The sequence below is a fragment of the Clarias gariepinus genome, chromosome 9 (assembly GCF_024256425.1).
Source record: "Clarias gariepinus isolate MV-2021 ecotype Netherlands chromosome 9, CGAR_prim_01v2, whole genome shotgun sequence".
NCBI lineage: Eukaryota > Metazoa > Chordata > Actinopteri > Siluriformes > Clariidae > Clarias > Clarias gariepinus.
Genome location: NC_071108.1, coordinates 25,575,813 through 25,593,455, shown reverse-complemented (window position 1 = coordinate 25,593,455; position 17,643 = coordinate 25,575,813). Strand labels below are relative to the sequence as shown.

The window sequence follows — 17,643 nt, the reverse complement described above, 5'->3', positions numbered from 1 at the left end:
GCCAAACTTCGTGGAGTGATGATGGTAGAATAATTATAAAGGTTTTGACTAAATCAACATGCATGAGGAATCACAAAGGAGTTTTCATTTCTGCAATGGAAAAGTATTCGAACTAGTTACTTTTATCAGAAAGTAATGCTGTAATGTAACTGATTACTTTTTAATGACTATTTTTGTAATGTAATTAGTTACTTTATAAAGTAACATTCCCCAACACAGCTAGACAGCTGGGTAATAAACACACACACACACAATCTACAAAACACTGAGAGTAAAACTTAACTGTGTACATAATGCAAACTAGTCAAGACAGGAAAATTAGCTGTCCCGTGAATAGTGAATGAGGAACGGTGTGGAAACTGGAGTGTGTGTGTGTGTGTGTGTGTTGTGTGCACATGGCCTTATTTGGCTTGTTGGCTCCCAACTTGAGGTTCTCAAAGTGTGCTCAGTCACCCCTGATGCGGTTACTTTGGCTCTGAACACGAATCCCTTCGCCAATCTGATTAAAAGCCTTTTACCAGCATTGAGGTCATGTTCCAAAATAAAGGCATGTCTTAGTTTACTTTAGCAGGAGTGAGGAAACAAGCCAAATGAGAGCAACAGGTAAAGTTATAGCAAGCGGGTTGGCCAATTACATCAATTTCTAATGTGCGTGACAGCATGACTCAGCAAAAGCACTGTTCTTATCACTGTTCTTGTTAGGTTAAAATCTTGGTAATGAGATAAGCATTAATCAACCAATGTGCCTTTATCACATTTTGGCTTTAAGCAATGATTTGTAACTACATACAAGTCATAACCACCACGACCTGCCAGGACACCTTCTGAGATTCTGCAATCCTCTGGATGATGAACACCATCAACCCATTCAGTCGGTGCTGCATGAAGTCTTCAGTGAGATGGTGAAAGGGAGCACTGTGTAACAGTCCCCATAAAAAAAAACACTGGATCGGGATACACTAAGTGTTAAGGATGTAGTGTATGATTTTTATTTTTATCAAACCCTTCAGTATTCTGGCATCTTATGAATCAGGAAATGTAATGGCACATGGTTCATAAATCAATCAATCAATCAAAAATACACTGATCAGCCCAAAACACTTAACAGGTAAAGTGTGTAAGACGGACTGCCTCACTGCAATGTCAGTTGTCATGTGGTGGAATAAACTGGGCAACAAAAGTAAGGATCCGAGTGACTGAGGGCCTAATCATGATAGCGAGACGACTGGGTCAGAACATCTCTAAAACAGAGGTACAGTGGTTGGTACTTTACAAAAGTGGGCATGTGAGCAATCATAACTAGACCAGAGAGCAGTGGAAGAAGGTTCTACTCAGTGTGTATGTGTGTGTGTTGCCAACCTGGAAATGAGATGAGATGGGAAGAGAGCTTTCAGAGGCTACTGCTGGGAAACCTTACGTATGTCCTGGCATTCATGTGAAAATGACTTTGACACAAACCAGTTACCTAAACACTGTTGCAGACCAAGTACACCATTTAATGACAGTAGTAAATAGTAATGGCAGTGGTTTCCTTCAGCGATATAACGCACCCTGCTGCACCGCAAAAACTGTTTAGGAATGGTTTATTGACTTCTCAGGCTCAGTGTGGAGGCCCCGTGTCAAAACCTTCGGCATTACGGGATTGTTTCCTGATAATGTCTCAGTGGCAGATACAACAGCACACCTTCACAGGTCTTGATGAGTCAGGGATGTTTTGGTGGCACTAGGGGGCCCTTCACAATATGGGGCAGGTGGTTTTAATGTTATTGCTGATCGGAGTAAAGCATACCACACCACAAAACAGATCAGAAGCAGGTGTTTATTTGACCTGGGGCCTAGTGCAGCCTAGCAAAAAAAAATAAAAAATTAAGAAGGAAAAATTTTATTCAAATGTTAGAGTTGTTGAAGCTGCAGTAAACCCTGTGTCTGCAAACCAGTGGATTTTATTTATGCATCAAAGAAGCATCTTTATCAATACAGTTCAAAAGTAACAGTTTACCAAATGAAATGATTTTTTTTTTTCTTTTTAACTACTTAACTTTAGCTTCCAATAGCTTTTGGAAAAATGTCTAAGTTCATGTTGCATGCTTCTCGACATGTGTTGATTGCTTCATGAATGCTGATGTCTTATAAATTCAGCCAAAAAAGTAAATTCAGACTTAGAACTTAGAAACTGCCCACTGACAGTAAACAATTGTAAAATCTCGTACACAAATGCGCTGCTGAATAGTGTTACACTCTTTTTGACTGACTGGCTACCTGCACTTTCGTGTATATTCTCTTTTATTGCAGACTTGCACATTGCATCGTCAACCACAATGCCTATGGAGTCCAATATGGAGTTGGATATACACCTTTAGGGGTTATTTAAAAGTTTTATTTGAAACAGTGAAAAGTAATTGTGGCCAGCTGTTTGAAATGTCAACCAAATCCCTAAAAGTGCAGAATTCTTATTTATGGTTAGTTACAAAAGCATCAGATTGAATCCAACTAAATAAAAAAATTTAATGTGATCTTTGGTAAGCTTTATGTCACATTTAAAAAATGAAAAAAAAAAAAAACAAGTTATAATGCTAATACAATTTCAGCTGCTAAACATCTTTTTCTTTCTCTCCTCTCACCAATTTGTTTGCATAACCATGACTTCTCTTGGTTACTTTTTGCTAGCGGTATCGTTGATGATCTTTTTCACAGCCTGAACGATGGCGTCACAGTCGATATTGAACAGTTTGAGTAGCTCTCTGGGTTTCCCGCTGCGTGGCACGTGAGACACGGCGAGGCGCTGCACGGTGAAGTCATATTCGTTCACCACTGCTGAACACACAGCCTCTCCCAGACCACCTGCGCAAGCACACAACGTAATCAACACCTGATCTTAAACAATTAAACATGTCCTCTAGAACCAGAACCGGGGAAAACGACAAGAGAAGCTTGAACACACTTCATCATTTAAATATCTGTTATGATATGCCTTTTTTTAATCTGACAAAGATACCACCAACAAATGAAAGTATGAAGTTTATATGATAAAAATCAAATAAAATTAAAATGTATATAAAACATAAAAAAAATATCGTATTTAAATTTTTGTATAATTTATGAAAGAATGGTCTACATTCGACCGGCGGTCCCTATGGTCACTGCTCCACGGTCCCTAGTTGGACTACAGAGGTCCCTAGATGGATGGATGGGCCTATATCAAACTAATAAATAAAACCTGCTCCCTGAGCATTATTCATTTTTCAGCTCTCTTTTGTGTAAATATAATTAATATATCATTAGACTAATAGAAATGTTAACCATTTACTTTTTTTGCCCTTAGTATGATAGGGTTCGAGGGGCATTTTATTTTTAACCCATTATTATTTCAATATTATGTCCTGTACTTTGTCACCAAGAACTTCACGAATGGATTGGACTCTTGAATTAGATAATCAATGCCTTACTGCTTTTGCACAGTCAGCTTGTGGGACGCTGTTACTAGTTACTACAGAGGTGGTTAGAGTAGTCAAAAAGTTTACTTAAGTAAGAGTAGCTTTACTTCAAAATAATTACTCAAGTGGAAGTAAAAAGTAGTCATCCAAAATATATATATATATTTTAATTATAATTATGTTACTATACTATACTATATATATATATATATATACACACGAATAAAATTATAATAATTATATATGCTAACATTGCAACATGTAATGAAACAGCCGCACACTTACTACTAATAAACTTGTTTCCTCAGGTTACAATCATTACTGTTTGATAAAATGGACTCATGTGATCATTGTTTAGGCTGATACCAGTCATGCGGTAGATCCACCAGCTGCATGTGTAAAATAAATGGTTAGAAAAGTAACGAGTCGAGTGTAGCCAAATGTAGCGGAGTAAGAGTAGCATTTCTTCACAAATCTACTCAAATAAAAGTAAAACGTATGATGCAGTAAAACTACTCATAGAAGTACTTTTCGTTTTTCAAAAGGATATTCAAGTAAATGTAACTCGCTATTACCCACTCCTGTGAATAAGGTGAATGAAACACACACAGGCTAACAAGCTATAGCATCACTTAGGAACAAAATACTTGTTCATTGAATTTTTTTTCTACTTTATGTATACACTTAAAGCCTGACTGGTGTAACAATGAGACACTTCTAACAGTGACTAAATTTTTACGGTCTCTTCCTCGGCTTCATTTTTTGTACATACTTTCTTACTTATACTGTACTATATGTCCAAAAATATGTGTACAACTGGGTATTAAATTACTGTGTTTTTTCCCTAAACTGTCGAAGAGCAATCATTTCAAAGACTACACTTATTTTCAATTTTAAAAAATACATTTACAAATGATTTACGAGGCAGTTTCGTCAGTGTAATTCTACAGGATTTCCTTGACTTCTCTTACTCTCCTCCCTACTCCACTACTGTGACTTTAACTGCATATGCATAAAGCTTTTGGAGTATCTCTGTTAGTGTTTTACACTTACCTTCATAGTAGTGGTCCTCTACAGTGATGATGCGACCCTTTGTTGCCCGGGCATTTTCAATAATTGTCTTTGCATCCAAGGGTTTAATAGTGAATAAGTCAATCACTCGGATGTTAATACCCTCTGAAAAGATAAAAATAATATGCTTAGCAATCATATCACTAATTAGTGTTAGTGTCAAGCAAAAAGTCACTAATACATCACAGACCTTGAGTTAGCTTTAGGAGGGTAGCTTTTGAGTTAGGATAACACTGTATATCCCAGGAACACTAGGTAAAGTGTAGCTTCCTGGGAAAGCTTCTATGTTTTAAAGAATAACATTGTGATATTAAATACCATTATTAGTGCCACAGGAGAGTATAAGAGGGTAAGGTTTATATCAACTCAAATTTAACCCCAAGCGTATACATTTTCATATTGTCAATGAGATTCCAAATGGCTTCTTCAGGTGCACTGATGTAGCCTCAAGACACTGCTACAAAGTCAGGTAGCAGTGTTAACCACTGAACCTCTCTCTCTCTCTCTCTCTCTCTATATATATATATATATATATATACTCAGCAAAAAAAGAAACGTCCCTTTTTCAGGACTGTGTATTTGAACAATAATGTTGTAAAGGGTCTAAACAATGTTTTCCATGCATGTTCAATTAACCATAATCAATTAATTAACATGCACCTGTGGAATGGTCGTTAAGACCTTAACAGCTCACAGAAAGTAGGTATTTAAGGTCACAGTTCTAAAAACGCAGGACACTAAAGAGACTTGTCTACCGACTGTGAAAAACACCCAAAGAAAGATGCCCAGGGTCCCTACTCATCTGCGTGAACGTGCATTAGGCATGCTGCAGGGAGGCATGAGGACTGCTGATGTGGCTAGGGCAATAAATTGTCACTGTGAGACGCCTAAGATGGCGCTACAGGGAGACAGGAAGGACAGCTGATCATCTTCGCAGTGGAAGACCACGTGTAACAACACCTGCACAGGATCGGTACATCCGAATATCACACCTGCGTGACAGGTACAGGATGGCCACAACAACTGCCCGAGTCACACCAGGAACACACAATCCCTCCATCAGTGCTCAGACTGTCCGCAATAGGCAGTCCATGAGGAGGAGATGCACTGCAGTACTTCAAGCAGCTGGTGGCCACAACAGATACTGACTGGTACTTTTGATTTTCACCCTCCCTTCATTCAGGGACACATTGTGAAACTTTTTTAGTTTATGTCTAATGGTGTTGACTCTTTTAGTGTTCATACAAATATTTACACATTAAGTTTACTGAAAGTAAAAACAGTTGAAAGTCAGAGGACGTTTCCTTTTTTTGCTAAGTATATATATAGAATCTTAATGTCTTTAAACGGGAAAAGAAACCAAATTCCCTGGAGAAAATCTAAGCACATGTAAACCCCATACACAGACCCAAGGCAGAAATTGAACCCCACCCCTGAAGGTGCAAGGCGACAGTACAAACCACTAAGCCACTGTGTTGTGCCAGTAAGGCAAAAATTAATTATTCCATTAATCCAGAATGTATGGATTTCATTATTGTTATGAGGACACATGGCAAAGGTACATGTACTGCTGTAATTCTTCTTGATTTAATTAAGAGTACAAATTTGTCTCATGGTAAGAAGATCTTTGTCATGCATCTAAATATTTACAGGTGCAGTATGCACAGTATTTGGCTCCTTTCTCCATTCTCTACCTTTCTTCAACTGTTCAGCTGCATCAAGAGCCTCATGCAGGGTTACAGCTGCTCCAATCACAGTGACATCATCATTCTTGGTCTTGTGTACAACCTGCATGTAAACATCACATAAAACTTCTAAATCTTATTCAAAACAATTTTTTAATCTATTCATGTCCAATATGCTGTATTCTGTCTGTAAATGTAGGATATGGTATAACAAGATGTGAATACTTTATATATTAAATTCTAAACAGAAAGAAGAGGTGAGTTCTCTCATAAGATTTTTAGCACATAACTCTAGTTGAGATTAAGGAACTGAGATTGACATTGGAGAACTCTTATAGACAGTAAGTTCCAGTGTTTCCAGCAGCAAAGTTGTAGAATTCATATTTTAAAAGTATCTGCTTCAGGTTTAAATCTGAATACAGATACAGATGGTGTCTACATTTCACAATGGTTAATGTAGAAAAACCTTTTATTAGACACAATGTTAAACTAATATAAGATGAATCTTTCTCATGTGCCAGACATGAAATAACAGAAAAAGGTATAAGAGTGGACATTTTCTTTCTGTTACAGCCATCAAACTGTAGTTTTTTTAGCGACACACCTTCGCTTGGCCTACACAGAACTTTTCATTGCTGTTGTAGATTACAGGGTTTTCGGGGCGACTGGTCCGGATGAAGCAAATCCCCTATGAAAAGAAAAGTAAGCATACGGATTCACATAAGCACAACCTCTTTAACTACTCTGGGTAAAGTGTATACAGTGAAACCAGGGCTTGAAACTTGGATTGAAATTCACCAGCCACTATGAATAACTCTTTTCTAAGTTTAGAAGCAAGCATCACAATTTGCCTAATTTGCCTTATTTGTTTTGCCTTTTTTTTTTCCTGGCACTAATTCGTACCAGGATTATTGTTACATTTGGCCTAACTGAGCATCTGCAAGTAGATAATAAATAATAAATAATGACAAAAGGAATCAAGCTGAGCAAACAATGTGTGCACAGAAACACACTATTCTCACTTACTTACTCATCATCTATACCACTTTATCCTGTATTCAGAGTTGCGGGGGGCCTATCCCAGAAGACTTAGGGGCACGAGGCGCGGTACACCCTGGACAGGGTGCCAATCCATTACAGGGCACACACATACACTTATTCACACACTATAGATACTTTGGGAACGCCAGTTAGCCTAGCATGCAAGTGTTTGGACTATAGGAGGAAACCAGAGTACTTAGAGGAAACCCACCAAGCACTGGGAGAACAAACTCCATGCACACAGAGATTGGAATTGAACCTGGACCCTGGAGGTGCAAGGCAACAGTGCTAACCACTATACCACCGTGCTGCCTCAACCCACTATTCATGTTTTTTTAATAGTATAGTCAATTACATTTAGGAGATTAACAGCAGGTGTGAATTTCAGGCCCTGTGTAAAATATGTATATTATATTCTGGCTTCTGAGAGAATTTTGAGAACCTTTGTGTTAGCAGCCAGCTCCACTGCCTTCTCAGTGGACACAGCATCACTCGGGTAGAACACAGTGGCAGTGGGAATAGCCCTGAACATCGCCAAGTCTTCCAGTGCCATCTGAGAGGCTCCATCCTCTCCTAAAACATCACCACACGCAAAGAATTAAAACAAAACGTCAACACAGAAAACCCAGATAGTACTAGATTTCTATAGTTTCAGTAAAATAGTAGTCATTTTAGTCTGCAATGTGGCGGGTGGTGTGATAAATGGGCAGAGATTGTGAACTGCTAGGATCATTTAGTGATGATGCTGAAGGAGATATTTGACTGTATTAGCACAAGATACATTTTTCTCAGCACAACGATACTGATGCCATAGTGGAATGCAGGCAGGGTGAAATAAATATAGCAAGATGTGAGAAAACTAACCAGACAGAAGTGAACAAAAAAGAAGAACTGACACAAAAGACAGTATGTACTGCCTAGTTCCAGTATAATGGTAACATTATACAAAATTTACTAACAGAAAAGGAGCATGCAACCGAAACCCTGGGTTCTGCAAAACGGCCATGAATGCTGCTCATTAAGGGTCAGGCTTGAAGACGTGCATTGAGAGTTTATGGGATTTACTTACACTGTTATTAATTATTATTGTTATTATTATTAAAGTGTTCTGGTAGGAAACATGCATCTCATATAAAAACAGATATAAAATCTACGCATTTTAGCACATTAAACCAAAGCATGGCTGAGTTATCATTGGTCAGATTGGTCTGATTAGTTTTTTTATAACAACACCTCTCACAGTAGTGCTATAAGTCTAATCCCAGATTTATATTAATGCACAGTAGGCAAAAAGCCTGACAGCACACATTAACCAAAATATCTGCTACCAACGTCCTGGTGTCAGACACCACAAAACACCCTTGTATGCCCCACTGAGCCACACCCCAAGGCGACATAACATCCCTAAAGTTCAATAGGATTTCCTTCAAGGTAGAGTTTTCACAACATTAAGTTGCATCTTTTGGTTTAACTGATTAAAATGGTGTTTTAGTCTTATTATGTAAGTGATAACAGACCTTAACTTGTTTCATGGATGTTCTATAATATAAAATGTAGCTATGTGTCATTCTTTATTTAATAAAACACATAATTATTGGCCAATTACCACAGTATAAGAACAAAACATTTGTGACATGCATTCATGGGTAATACATAGTAACTTCACTTTGCCGTAGGTCTGCATCACATCCCACATTCATTGATTATTTTCCAATAACCATGCACACAAAAAATTTATTACTTAGTTAGGTAGGTAAAAAAGAACCAGTCAATGGGTCAGAGGTCAGGATCCGGTAAACACTAACCAATGGAAACGCCACAGTGTGAGCCACAGAGGTTGATGTTGCTCTCCGAGATGGCGGCCATGCGCAGCTGGTCATAGGCTCGGGTGAAGAACGTGGCGAATGTGGAGGCAAAAACAACATTGCGGTCCCGAGCAGCACAGCCCACTGCTACACTCACCTAAAAAACACACAACATCATTCATTACTTTATTTTATACAAGCACACGGCCATACCTCCATGTCTCTGCACCTCTTATACTGTAGGTACTTATCAGGAACTGTGCTTCAGTTAGTACAATAAACTTTCGAATCTAATGCAGTAAGCTTTTCATTACTGTGGCCTTGAGAAATCTCTTCAGTGGTTAAGAGAGGCTGTATGGTAATAACTGAGAAATATTGCTACTTCCTTTTATGAAACTTCCCTCTTCTATGACTTCACAGTAGCGACCTGTTTTTTTTTCTCTTACAGCCTGGAGTAAATAAAGCAATGAAGGTCAGATGCAATGTAATACTGAACATTCTAAAGACAATGTAATGTTTAACCTCAGTATGACCACACTTCCACTTTTCACTCTTATAATAAAAAAAAAATCACTCTGCACTGCCTTTATGTAGGTACTGTTTAATACGTCTTAGATTTTGCTAAAATATATATATATAAGACATTGATATGATGGTCATGATAATCGGCTCTGACCCACCTTACATGCTCAAGAAACATATTAAATGTGCTTACTTGGTAATTAAATGTGAGTTACTTGGTAAGAACGCTTCTTTTGGAATATTTTGTGAAATTATCATTGACTAGATATAGAGTAATAAGCTTCTTAAATTTCATTGAATTTCAGTGAACTTTTACTAAACATCTACTTAGTTGATAGTCAGAGATCAATCAATCAATCAATCAATCTTTTCAATTAAATTTTTTCTTAGTTGACCTAGAAATGTTGTCTTTTACTTATATTACGACAGAAACATCTCTACTTTCTATAAAATTATTGTGATAAATTAGGTGAGTATGATCATATACAGTACCAAAGTGTTAAAACACCATCTAATTTAATTAAATGTCCTTTGTTTAATGATCTATTTTCTTCATTTTAGAACAATACTGGAGATTTTAAAACTATAAAAAAAACATATAATGTTAAGTTATAAAGTAACAACAACTACAACAACAACTGCTGTTTTTAAAACATAAAGGTCGGCTGTTCTGGAATAGTTCCCGCAAGAACAGTAATGTCAGGTGCATTTGCAAAACCCCTTAAGCACCGTGATGAAACTGGCTCTAATAAAGACCTTCCCAGGAATGCTAGACAAGAACTTACCTTGCTGCAGAGGAGAAGTTCATTTTCCTGAAGGAGTTACCAGCCTCAAAAATCACTAACAAATCTCAAAATCACCTCAGATTAGAGCCGTTATACAGGCTTTACAGACCATAAGTATCAGACACATCTCAATATCAACTGTTCGAAGACCATTTTTGCATGATTTGAATGCCTTCAGTTTTACAATGTAGAAAGAAATAAAAATCAGGAAGGACCATGAACTTAAATGGTGTGTCCAAACTTTTGACTGGTGTATAATAATTCTGATCATTTAAAACAAAGGTTCTGGATTTATGTACCATATTCTGCTCAGCGATGTAGCACTCCACATAGCGGTTTGGAAATTCATTTTTGAAAATCCCAGAAAAGGTGGAATTCTTTGTGTCTGCGTCCATGACAACTACACGTTCATTGGAACGGCCAAGTTTTGAAAGAGCCAGACCGTAGGCCTTTCTCGTAGCGATCTGAAAAACAGTTAAGCGACAGTGATATGGTGTGAAATTTCTGAGTCTTCTGGTATACACATTAAATTAGATCGATTTGTGTCAAAAGAATAATTTATGAGGTTTGACTATACATTTTTTTTTAAAAAGGCCCTTCCTGCAAAGTTACCTCCACCTAAATAACGGGATTTGGCTTGTTCCAGTTTCACTGACGTACCTTTTCTCCGAGTTTGTAGCTGGGTTCGCTGGGCATGTGGATGTTTTTCAGGCTGACGTTAGGTGCATCTTCGATTGGTGTAAGAGGAGACAGCTTGCTGCTCTTTGTAATCTGACTTTGTAGATCTTTTATTACACTCTCTGCCATGTCCTTAGGCAGGGGTTTACCATGCCAACCCATCTTATCCTCTGTGGCTATAATACACACAAACACACTTCTAAAGTTTTGCTCACAAAGTAATAAGAATGCAAATGTAAATGTGATAAACGGGTTAATGGGCTAGTACTATTTGCCATACTTCTCTATAAAACTTAATACTGTTTCATATACTAGATCCAAATCCCTATATTTTGTGTCACCAAGAACACAGTGGGTTTCCTTTTTTATGAGTTCCTCTCATGGTTTTTCCTCCTATGATAAACAGAGCTCACGCAATAGTTTTCTCAATAGGGTGCTACATCATGCATGATTCCCTATTGCAAAAAATGCTATACAAATATAACAGAGCCGAGCAGGTTTAAGTGAGACCAGGGCCAGTATTAACTAAAAGTCTTAGAATCACTCCTAGGAATTGCACTCAGAAAAGCAAAATAGTGAAATCAGCGGCAGATGTGTGAACGCTTTATGCCTATAGACAAAACTTATAGTTGTGTGAATCGACTGCATGACGTTATCCTAATCAGACAATTAAAAAAAAAAAACGTAGTGTATGCAAATAATTTAATATAAACACATAAAATGTATATATAGGTATAAATATGATTATTTTAATTTGTGCCATGGATAATGGCCACAGCTCCATGAATACAGCTGGTTTTTCATTGATAACAAAGGTATCCTTTATGAGGCTGTGTGTCACTCAATTTTACTAAAACATCTCTCATCCGCGTGCGTCTCTGCCTGAACGCCATTACCTTGCTACTCCTACTTTCGGAGCTCTCTTACATTTTGGTAAAGATAGGACTGATTTCTTACTTTAAAAATGTTGAAAAATAGTTCTTACTCCCACTCCTCAAAGTAGGACTAAAATTGCGGAATTTTTGGCCATTTAGGAACGATTTCTTACTATGAGATGCTTAGCCAACATGGGCCGAGATCTTAAACACTACTTTAGAGGCAGCACTGTTTACCAACTTTATGCCTGTAAGTTTCTTGCCAATGCAAAAGCGATGTCTTTTAGTAGGGTTTTGTGTGTTGTACCTGAAATGCCTTTGCCCTTATAGGTTTGTGCAACAATGGCAATGGGCTGGTCATGTGGTTGACATAGAGCCTTACACAGCTCCTCCACACTGTGGCCATCCACAATGACAGCATGCCATCTACACACATACACAAACAAACACACACAAAAATAAGGTGGGGGACAGATATCTTGAGCTATGATTCTTAGTGTTGTTTCATGTTGTTTCATGGCAACAAAATTTTGAGAACTATGAAACAAATGATGGAGCAATAAACCTAACCAATTATTTAAAACACACACACGCACAACAGCTAATTCTCAGTTAACTAACCAGTTACCAGTCCTAAACTACATTATTTGGTAGATACTTCAAATGTCAGTTAAACAAATAAGTCATTGACTAAAAGGAAGTGGGTGCATTTATGAGAGTACAGAATGCAAGCCTGCACCTGCCAGGTTGTCATATGAGTTTAAGGAATGTGATGTTCATTCTGCTGTTTTCATTACATTATCATTATCAGCCACCTGTATAAAGTCTTCATTCATGGTGGACCTGAAGCGTTTCCCAGAGACACTGGAAATCAGGTTGAAATACATGCTGTATGGGGCACCGACCTATCACATGGCACCATCATTGTACACACTCACCCAAAGGCCTCGCAGCGTTTCTTGTACTTCTCCACCTGGTGCTGCAGGGGTGCTGGGTCACTCTGGCCAAGACGGTTGATGTCCAGGATGGCCACCAAGTTGTTCAACTCATAGAAGGAAGCAAAGGACATAGCCTCCCACACTGAGCCTTCAGAAAGTTCTCCATCTCCCAGCAGGCAGAACACACGGTAACTACAACGAGAAATAAACCGAATTCATTGCAAATTGCTGGGAATGTATATTTTAAAGTCTCACGAGGCAACAAATTACCATGTTCATTTTAAAACTTCAGTGTACTAAATTGTTAGTTTTTAAGTTATGAAAATACTAAGCAAAATTTATTCATTAAAGTCATGAAACCAGTTCACTTTAGATACTATGCTTAGAAATATATAAAGAAAAAGATAAAATGAAGTTAAAAAGGAGATAAAGAAAAAAGTTTTTTTTTTTTTATTCACATAGTTGGTCATAGAATGGTTAATAAAATTTTATGTTTTGCACCACAATTGGATTCTCTCTCTCTCTTTCTCTCATGCACACAAACATACACACTCCTGTTAGACGCTAATTTGTTCTGACATCTTTCCAGTTAAATAACCCAGTTTGTATTAATGTAGTGTGATTAGACTGCACAATGAGTATTATCACACGCATTCCACACACATCATGAAAAGAACAGGCTGCCTCTGCCACTCCAATACAAACACACCTGGCAGGACAGTATACACCCAAAAGCTAAACACAATCATACTGATTTGATTTTGCAGTTGTAAACCAAGTAAGTGATTTTGGAATAGACTGCACAAACTGGACAATCCCAAAGATGATAAACTAATGGCAGAAAATCAATCATAATCTTGGCGATTACATTCAACATCAATAGAGACAATTACAATATGTGGTGCAAAAAAAAATAGTTGTGAATGAACATTGGGGCAGGCCATGGTTTATGAGAAAAGTAAAGAAAGAAAGAAAAAAAGAAAGAAGACCAGAAAACTGATTAACAGTAATGAAGAAGGAGGAAAGTGAGAGTGTCAGGCAAAAAGAAAAAGAATGCAGTAGTGGGGCGGGATTTCTCATAAGAGATGACAGAATGCAAATATACAGTGAGGATGGGGTGATATGATACAAGGAAGTAAATGTAAAAAACACATAGAACAATGAGCTTGAATCAAGACTAAGAAAAAAAAATAAAATTTGCTTCGCTGAAGTTCCTTGAATGTATGGTTAATGCTGTCCCTGTAAGGAACTTCATGTATATTGTATTGTACTGTACCTCGCTTTGTCAAAGTATTTTCCAGTGTAGGCCATCCCACAAGCAGCACCAAGTCCTTGCCCAAGAGAGCCAGTGGCGACATCCACAAACTGCTGTTTCTATTTTTTTTAAAATAAATAAATAAATAAATAAAATATATATTTTTAAAAGCTTTAACATTATCATATGTGCAGTAATGATGAATGTGAGATTCCATGTGTTCCAATGCATCAAAAATCTGCAACACAAAATACTTGCATTGATTTAGTTATGCTTGTAAGTGCATGGCTCTATTCATTGCTTTCCATAGGTATTTAACTATAAGTAACAATAACATTTTGAGGATAAATGCTCCTTTAAACCATCCATCACATTAAACTAGCCAGAAAAAAATAGTATAGGTATTTGCTTACTGGAACTGGATGGCCCTCCAGGATGGAGTCAATCTTTCGGAGGTTAAGCAACTCGCTCTCTTTGAGGTACCCTGCTTCTGCCCAAGCAGCATAGAGCACTGGAGCAGCATGACCCTTGAACACATACACAAACAAAGTTAACACACAAAGCTCAGACGATGTAGTATAAGCTACCAAATGTTTTTTTCTACATTTATTTTCAACTTTAGTATATGCTCCCTGTCCAGTTGCACCTGAACATTTATGCCTTTATACATTCATGTGTCCAAATTTATGACTGGTACTGTAAATACCCTTTACAGTAAAGTGCAAACCATTGGTAACATTCAAGAACAGAAAGACCAGATTGGACTTTGACAGAAAACTTTGCCAGATTCTTTGGACTGATGAAACCAAAAGTAACTTGTATCAGATATAAAAATGAACTAAATAAATAAATGAACTGCCCATAAGCCAAAGCATACAATATAATCTGTCAAACAAGGTAGAGGCAGTGTTATGGCATAAGCATGTAATGGCCTGGCAAAGGATCTTGAGGGAGGAATGTCAGCATTTAGTCATGTTCATGATTTCAAGACTTCAGGCAGTCAAGATTTTCAACAATCCTTTGTTTATAATTATGGTGATTTGTTGCAAAAAATGTATGACAATAGCTGTGATTCCTGAATGGTTAATGCCACTAGTCAAACCCCTTGAAATAAAAACTAAAGGTCTTGACTTTGCTCGAATCTTGATTGTTTCATTTCGGATTCAACGTTGTGGTGTATAGAGGCCAAATGAAGGCTCCTTATCAAAAAAGAACAAGGAAAAAATTTAAACATATGCAAGCTGCCTTAACTGGTTTGTCACGTCTGGACTAGTGTTAACGTTCAAGTACACAATGTGACACAATCCTATCAGGTTATCTGACACTGCTCAGACTGCTCATAATGCTGGAAACTAGGTTATCCAAGCAAGTGGCTTATTTATTTGATCATTTATTATGGAAGCATTTTTTTTATATGTTGAGTCAGTATGAATTGAATTTGATGCTCTATATAATGTTAATTGTTTCTGTTAATTGTCTCTGTTACCTTGGACAGAACAAAGCGGTCGTAGTTGGGATTGCGCGGGTCACTAGGTTTGTATTTCATTGTGTGAAAGAAGAGCACAGACATGATCTCGGCTGCACTGCAACATGATGTTGGGTGTCTGCAGAACATTAAATATACAAAGATTACACTTAGATAATATTAAGACTTAAACACGATTTTACACTATTTTTTTTATTATTTATTCATTATTTGCCAACCTACATACATACATACAAACAAACATACATTCATGCATACATACAGTATATGGTGACAGGTTTCTTATTAGTTAGTAATTACAGAGCTTTTTCAGTATTTTTGTCTCGCTCTGCTGTGTCTTGTCAGTCTGTATGAACAGCTCATCTTAAAGCAAGACTTTTAGACTTAAAAAACAATAACCTGCCATTTTAAATATGTCACTAAAATGAAATTCAAATTTCACAGTACTGTAAGTAAGCTGGAATATATAAAAGGCTGTTGAAAACAAATGTGATGCTATTAAGATCATTTGCACTCCTTTACTTTTACAAAAATGACACGTTTTATATTCAGCCTACTTTTCTCACACAGTGTGTATCAGGTGAGTTTATGAATTAGCTCCAAAGTTCTGTGCCATTGCAACCAGACACAAGTCTCAGACATTGAGTTTGTAATCAGATACCCGCTTTGTCAAAATGTCTGTGATTCCCAGGTTTTCCCAGGCGGCCAAGAAAATATTATTACTGCTGACTATTGTGCAAGGTCACAGTCTGATTCTGTACATCTTGTTCTTGATGATGCAATTTTAGTACTGTAAATGCTTTCTGTTTTCAGTAACAATAATTGTAGTTACAAAAAAAAAACTTAATAGACATGTGGGTCTAATCATTAACAGGTTTATACTCACTGGGAACACAGACTATAACCCTTTAGGGCCTTAATAAAACTCAAAACTCTTAAATAGGTCCTTAGTTTGACTTTAGTATGAGAAATCAGTCATGAAGGCTTCTGGTGTGTTAACCTTTTAGGGCATCAATTAGTGAAGACACCCTATAGTCTTTAACCTGTCACCTGTGTGTTAAGTTACCTACCATATCCAGGGAAGGTGTTTAAAATGGGTTCAGTATAAAGGCTAATAAAACAGTAGATAGACAGTTATACAGGCTACAAGATAGAAAGAAAGGGAAATAAACATGACAAAAAAGACAGCGTTTGTTAATGGAGTTCCAGTTTAAACCGGTTTAGAGCCGGGCCAGGTGTGTGTGTATATGAGCCTCGACAGGCACGTGCGCTTCTGATGCACGCGCAGTGAGCGGCAAGTGTACAGTACAGTCTTTTACAGTTACAGTTAGAGTGCACGCGCGCGCGTCCAAACCTTCTACATCAACAGCAAATAATTTTGTGCTTTCAATCATGCATAACATTATGCATGATTATCTTGTTGTGCCAGACTATGAGTTATATAAATAACATTTAAAACTTTTAAGTGCATGCGCTCCACTTCCCAGGCTCGAGCATCAGCCACAGAGTGTGTATAAATCATGCATGTACTGTACAGTAGGCTGCAGGTCTCTTACCCGCTCCCGGCCGCAGTGGTCGCCTTTATGGAATTGATCCGGAGTCGGTTCGCGATGTTTCTCAGCTCTTGCAGTGTTTGTTTGCCTGGTTTGTGATAATCCCCCATGCTGGCGTCCTGTGTATGACTACACTGTGTATGAGACGAAAAGCGTGAAAAGGGTTGAAGAGAAAACGAACTAGAACAAGAGGTAACACGCGCTGCACTGGGTGTGCATGCGTTTATATGCTGCTGTGTGTGTGCGCGCGCGCGCACACGCTCGTGCGTGTGTAACAGCATTGAATATCAGTATTACACGACACGCAAATAATAAGTGCAATGTCTGACAATCTGCTGCGTTTAATTTTTTTTTATCTCATTTGATTGATGCAGGTGTTCACCAAAACAGTCACTGCTCCATTCCTACATGTAAAAATGAGATAATGCATAAAGTTTAAAGTCTGACTTTACTCTGATAAAGCCAGTGTAACCGACCTGAAGTCTGACACTCCCTCTGCTACATGAGCAACAAAA

The 17,643-nt window shown here is 37.6% G+C and overlaps 1 protein-coding gene across 1 annotated transcript; it reads right to left on the bottom strand.

The window, feature by feature from the left end:
* Positions 1-1,927: 1,927 nt before the first annotated feature.
* LOC128530576 (transketolase-like) lies at positions 1,928-17,361 on the bottom strand. The gene is made up of 14 exons (XM_053504607.1): positions 17,132-17,361; positions 15,576-15,693; positions 14,503-14,616; positions 14,111-14,208; positions 12,835-13,026; positions 12,204-12,322; positions 11,004-11,197; positions 10,643-10,807; positions 9,037-9,193; positions 7,674-7,804; positions 6,795-6,878; positions 6,200-6,293; positions 4,488-4,610; positions 1,928-2,841 (listed from the first exon to the last, which is right to left on the bottom strand). The coding sequence occupies exons 1-14, from the start codon at positions 17,236-17,238 to the stop codon at positions 2,654-2,656; spliced, it is 1,884 nt and encodes a 627-aa protein (XP_053360582.1). The 5' UTR covers positions 17,239-17,361; the 3' UTR covers positions 1,928-2,653.
* Positions 17,362-17,643: the final 282 nt, after the last annotated feature.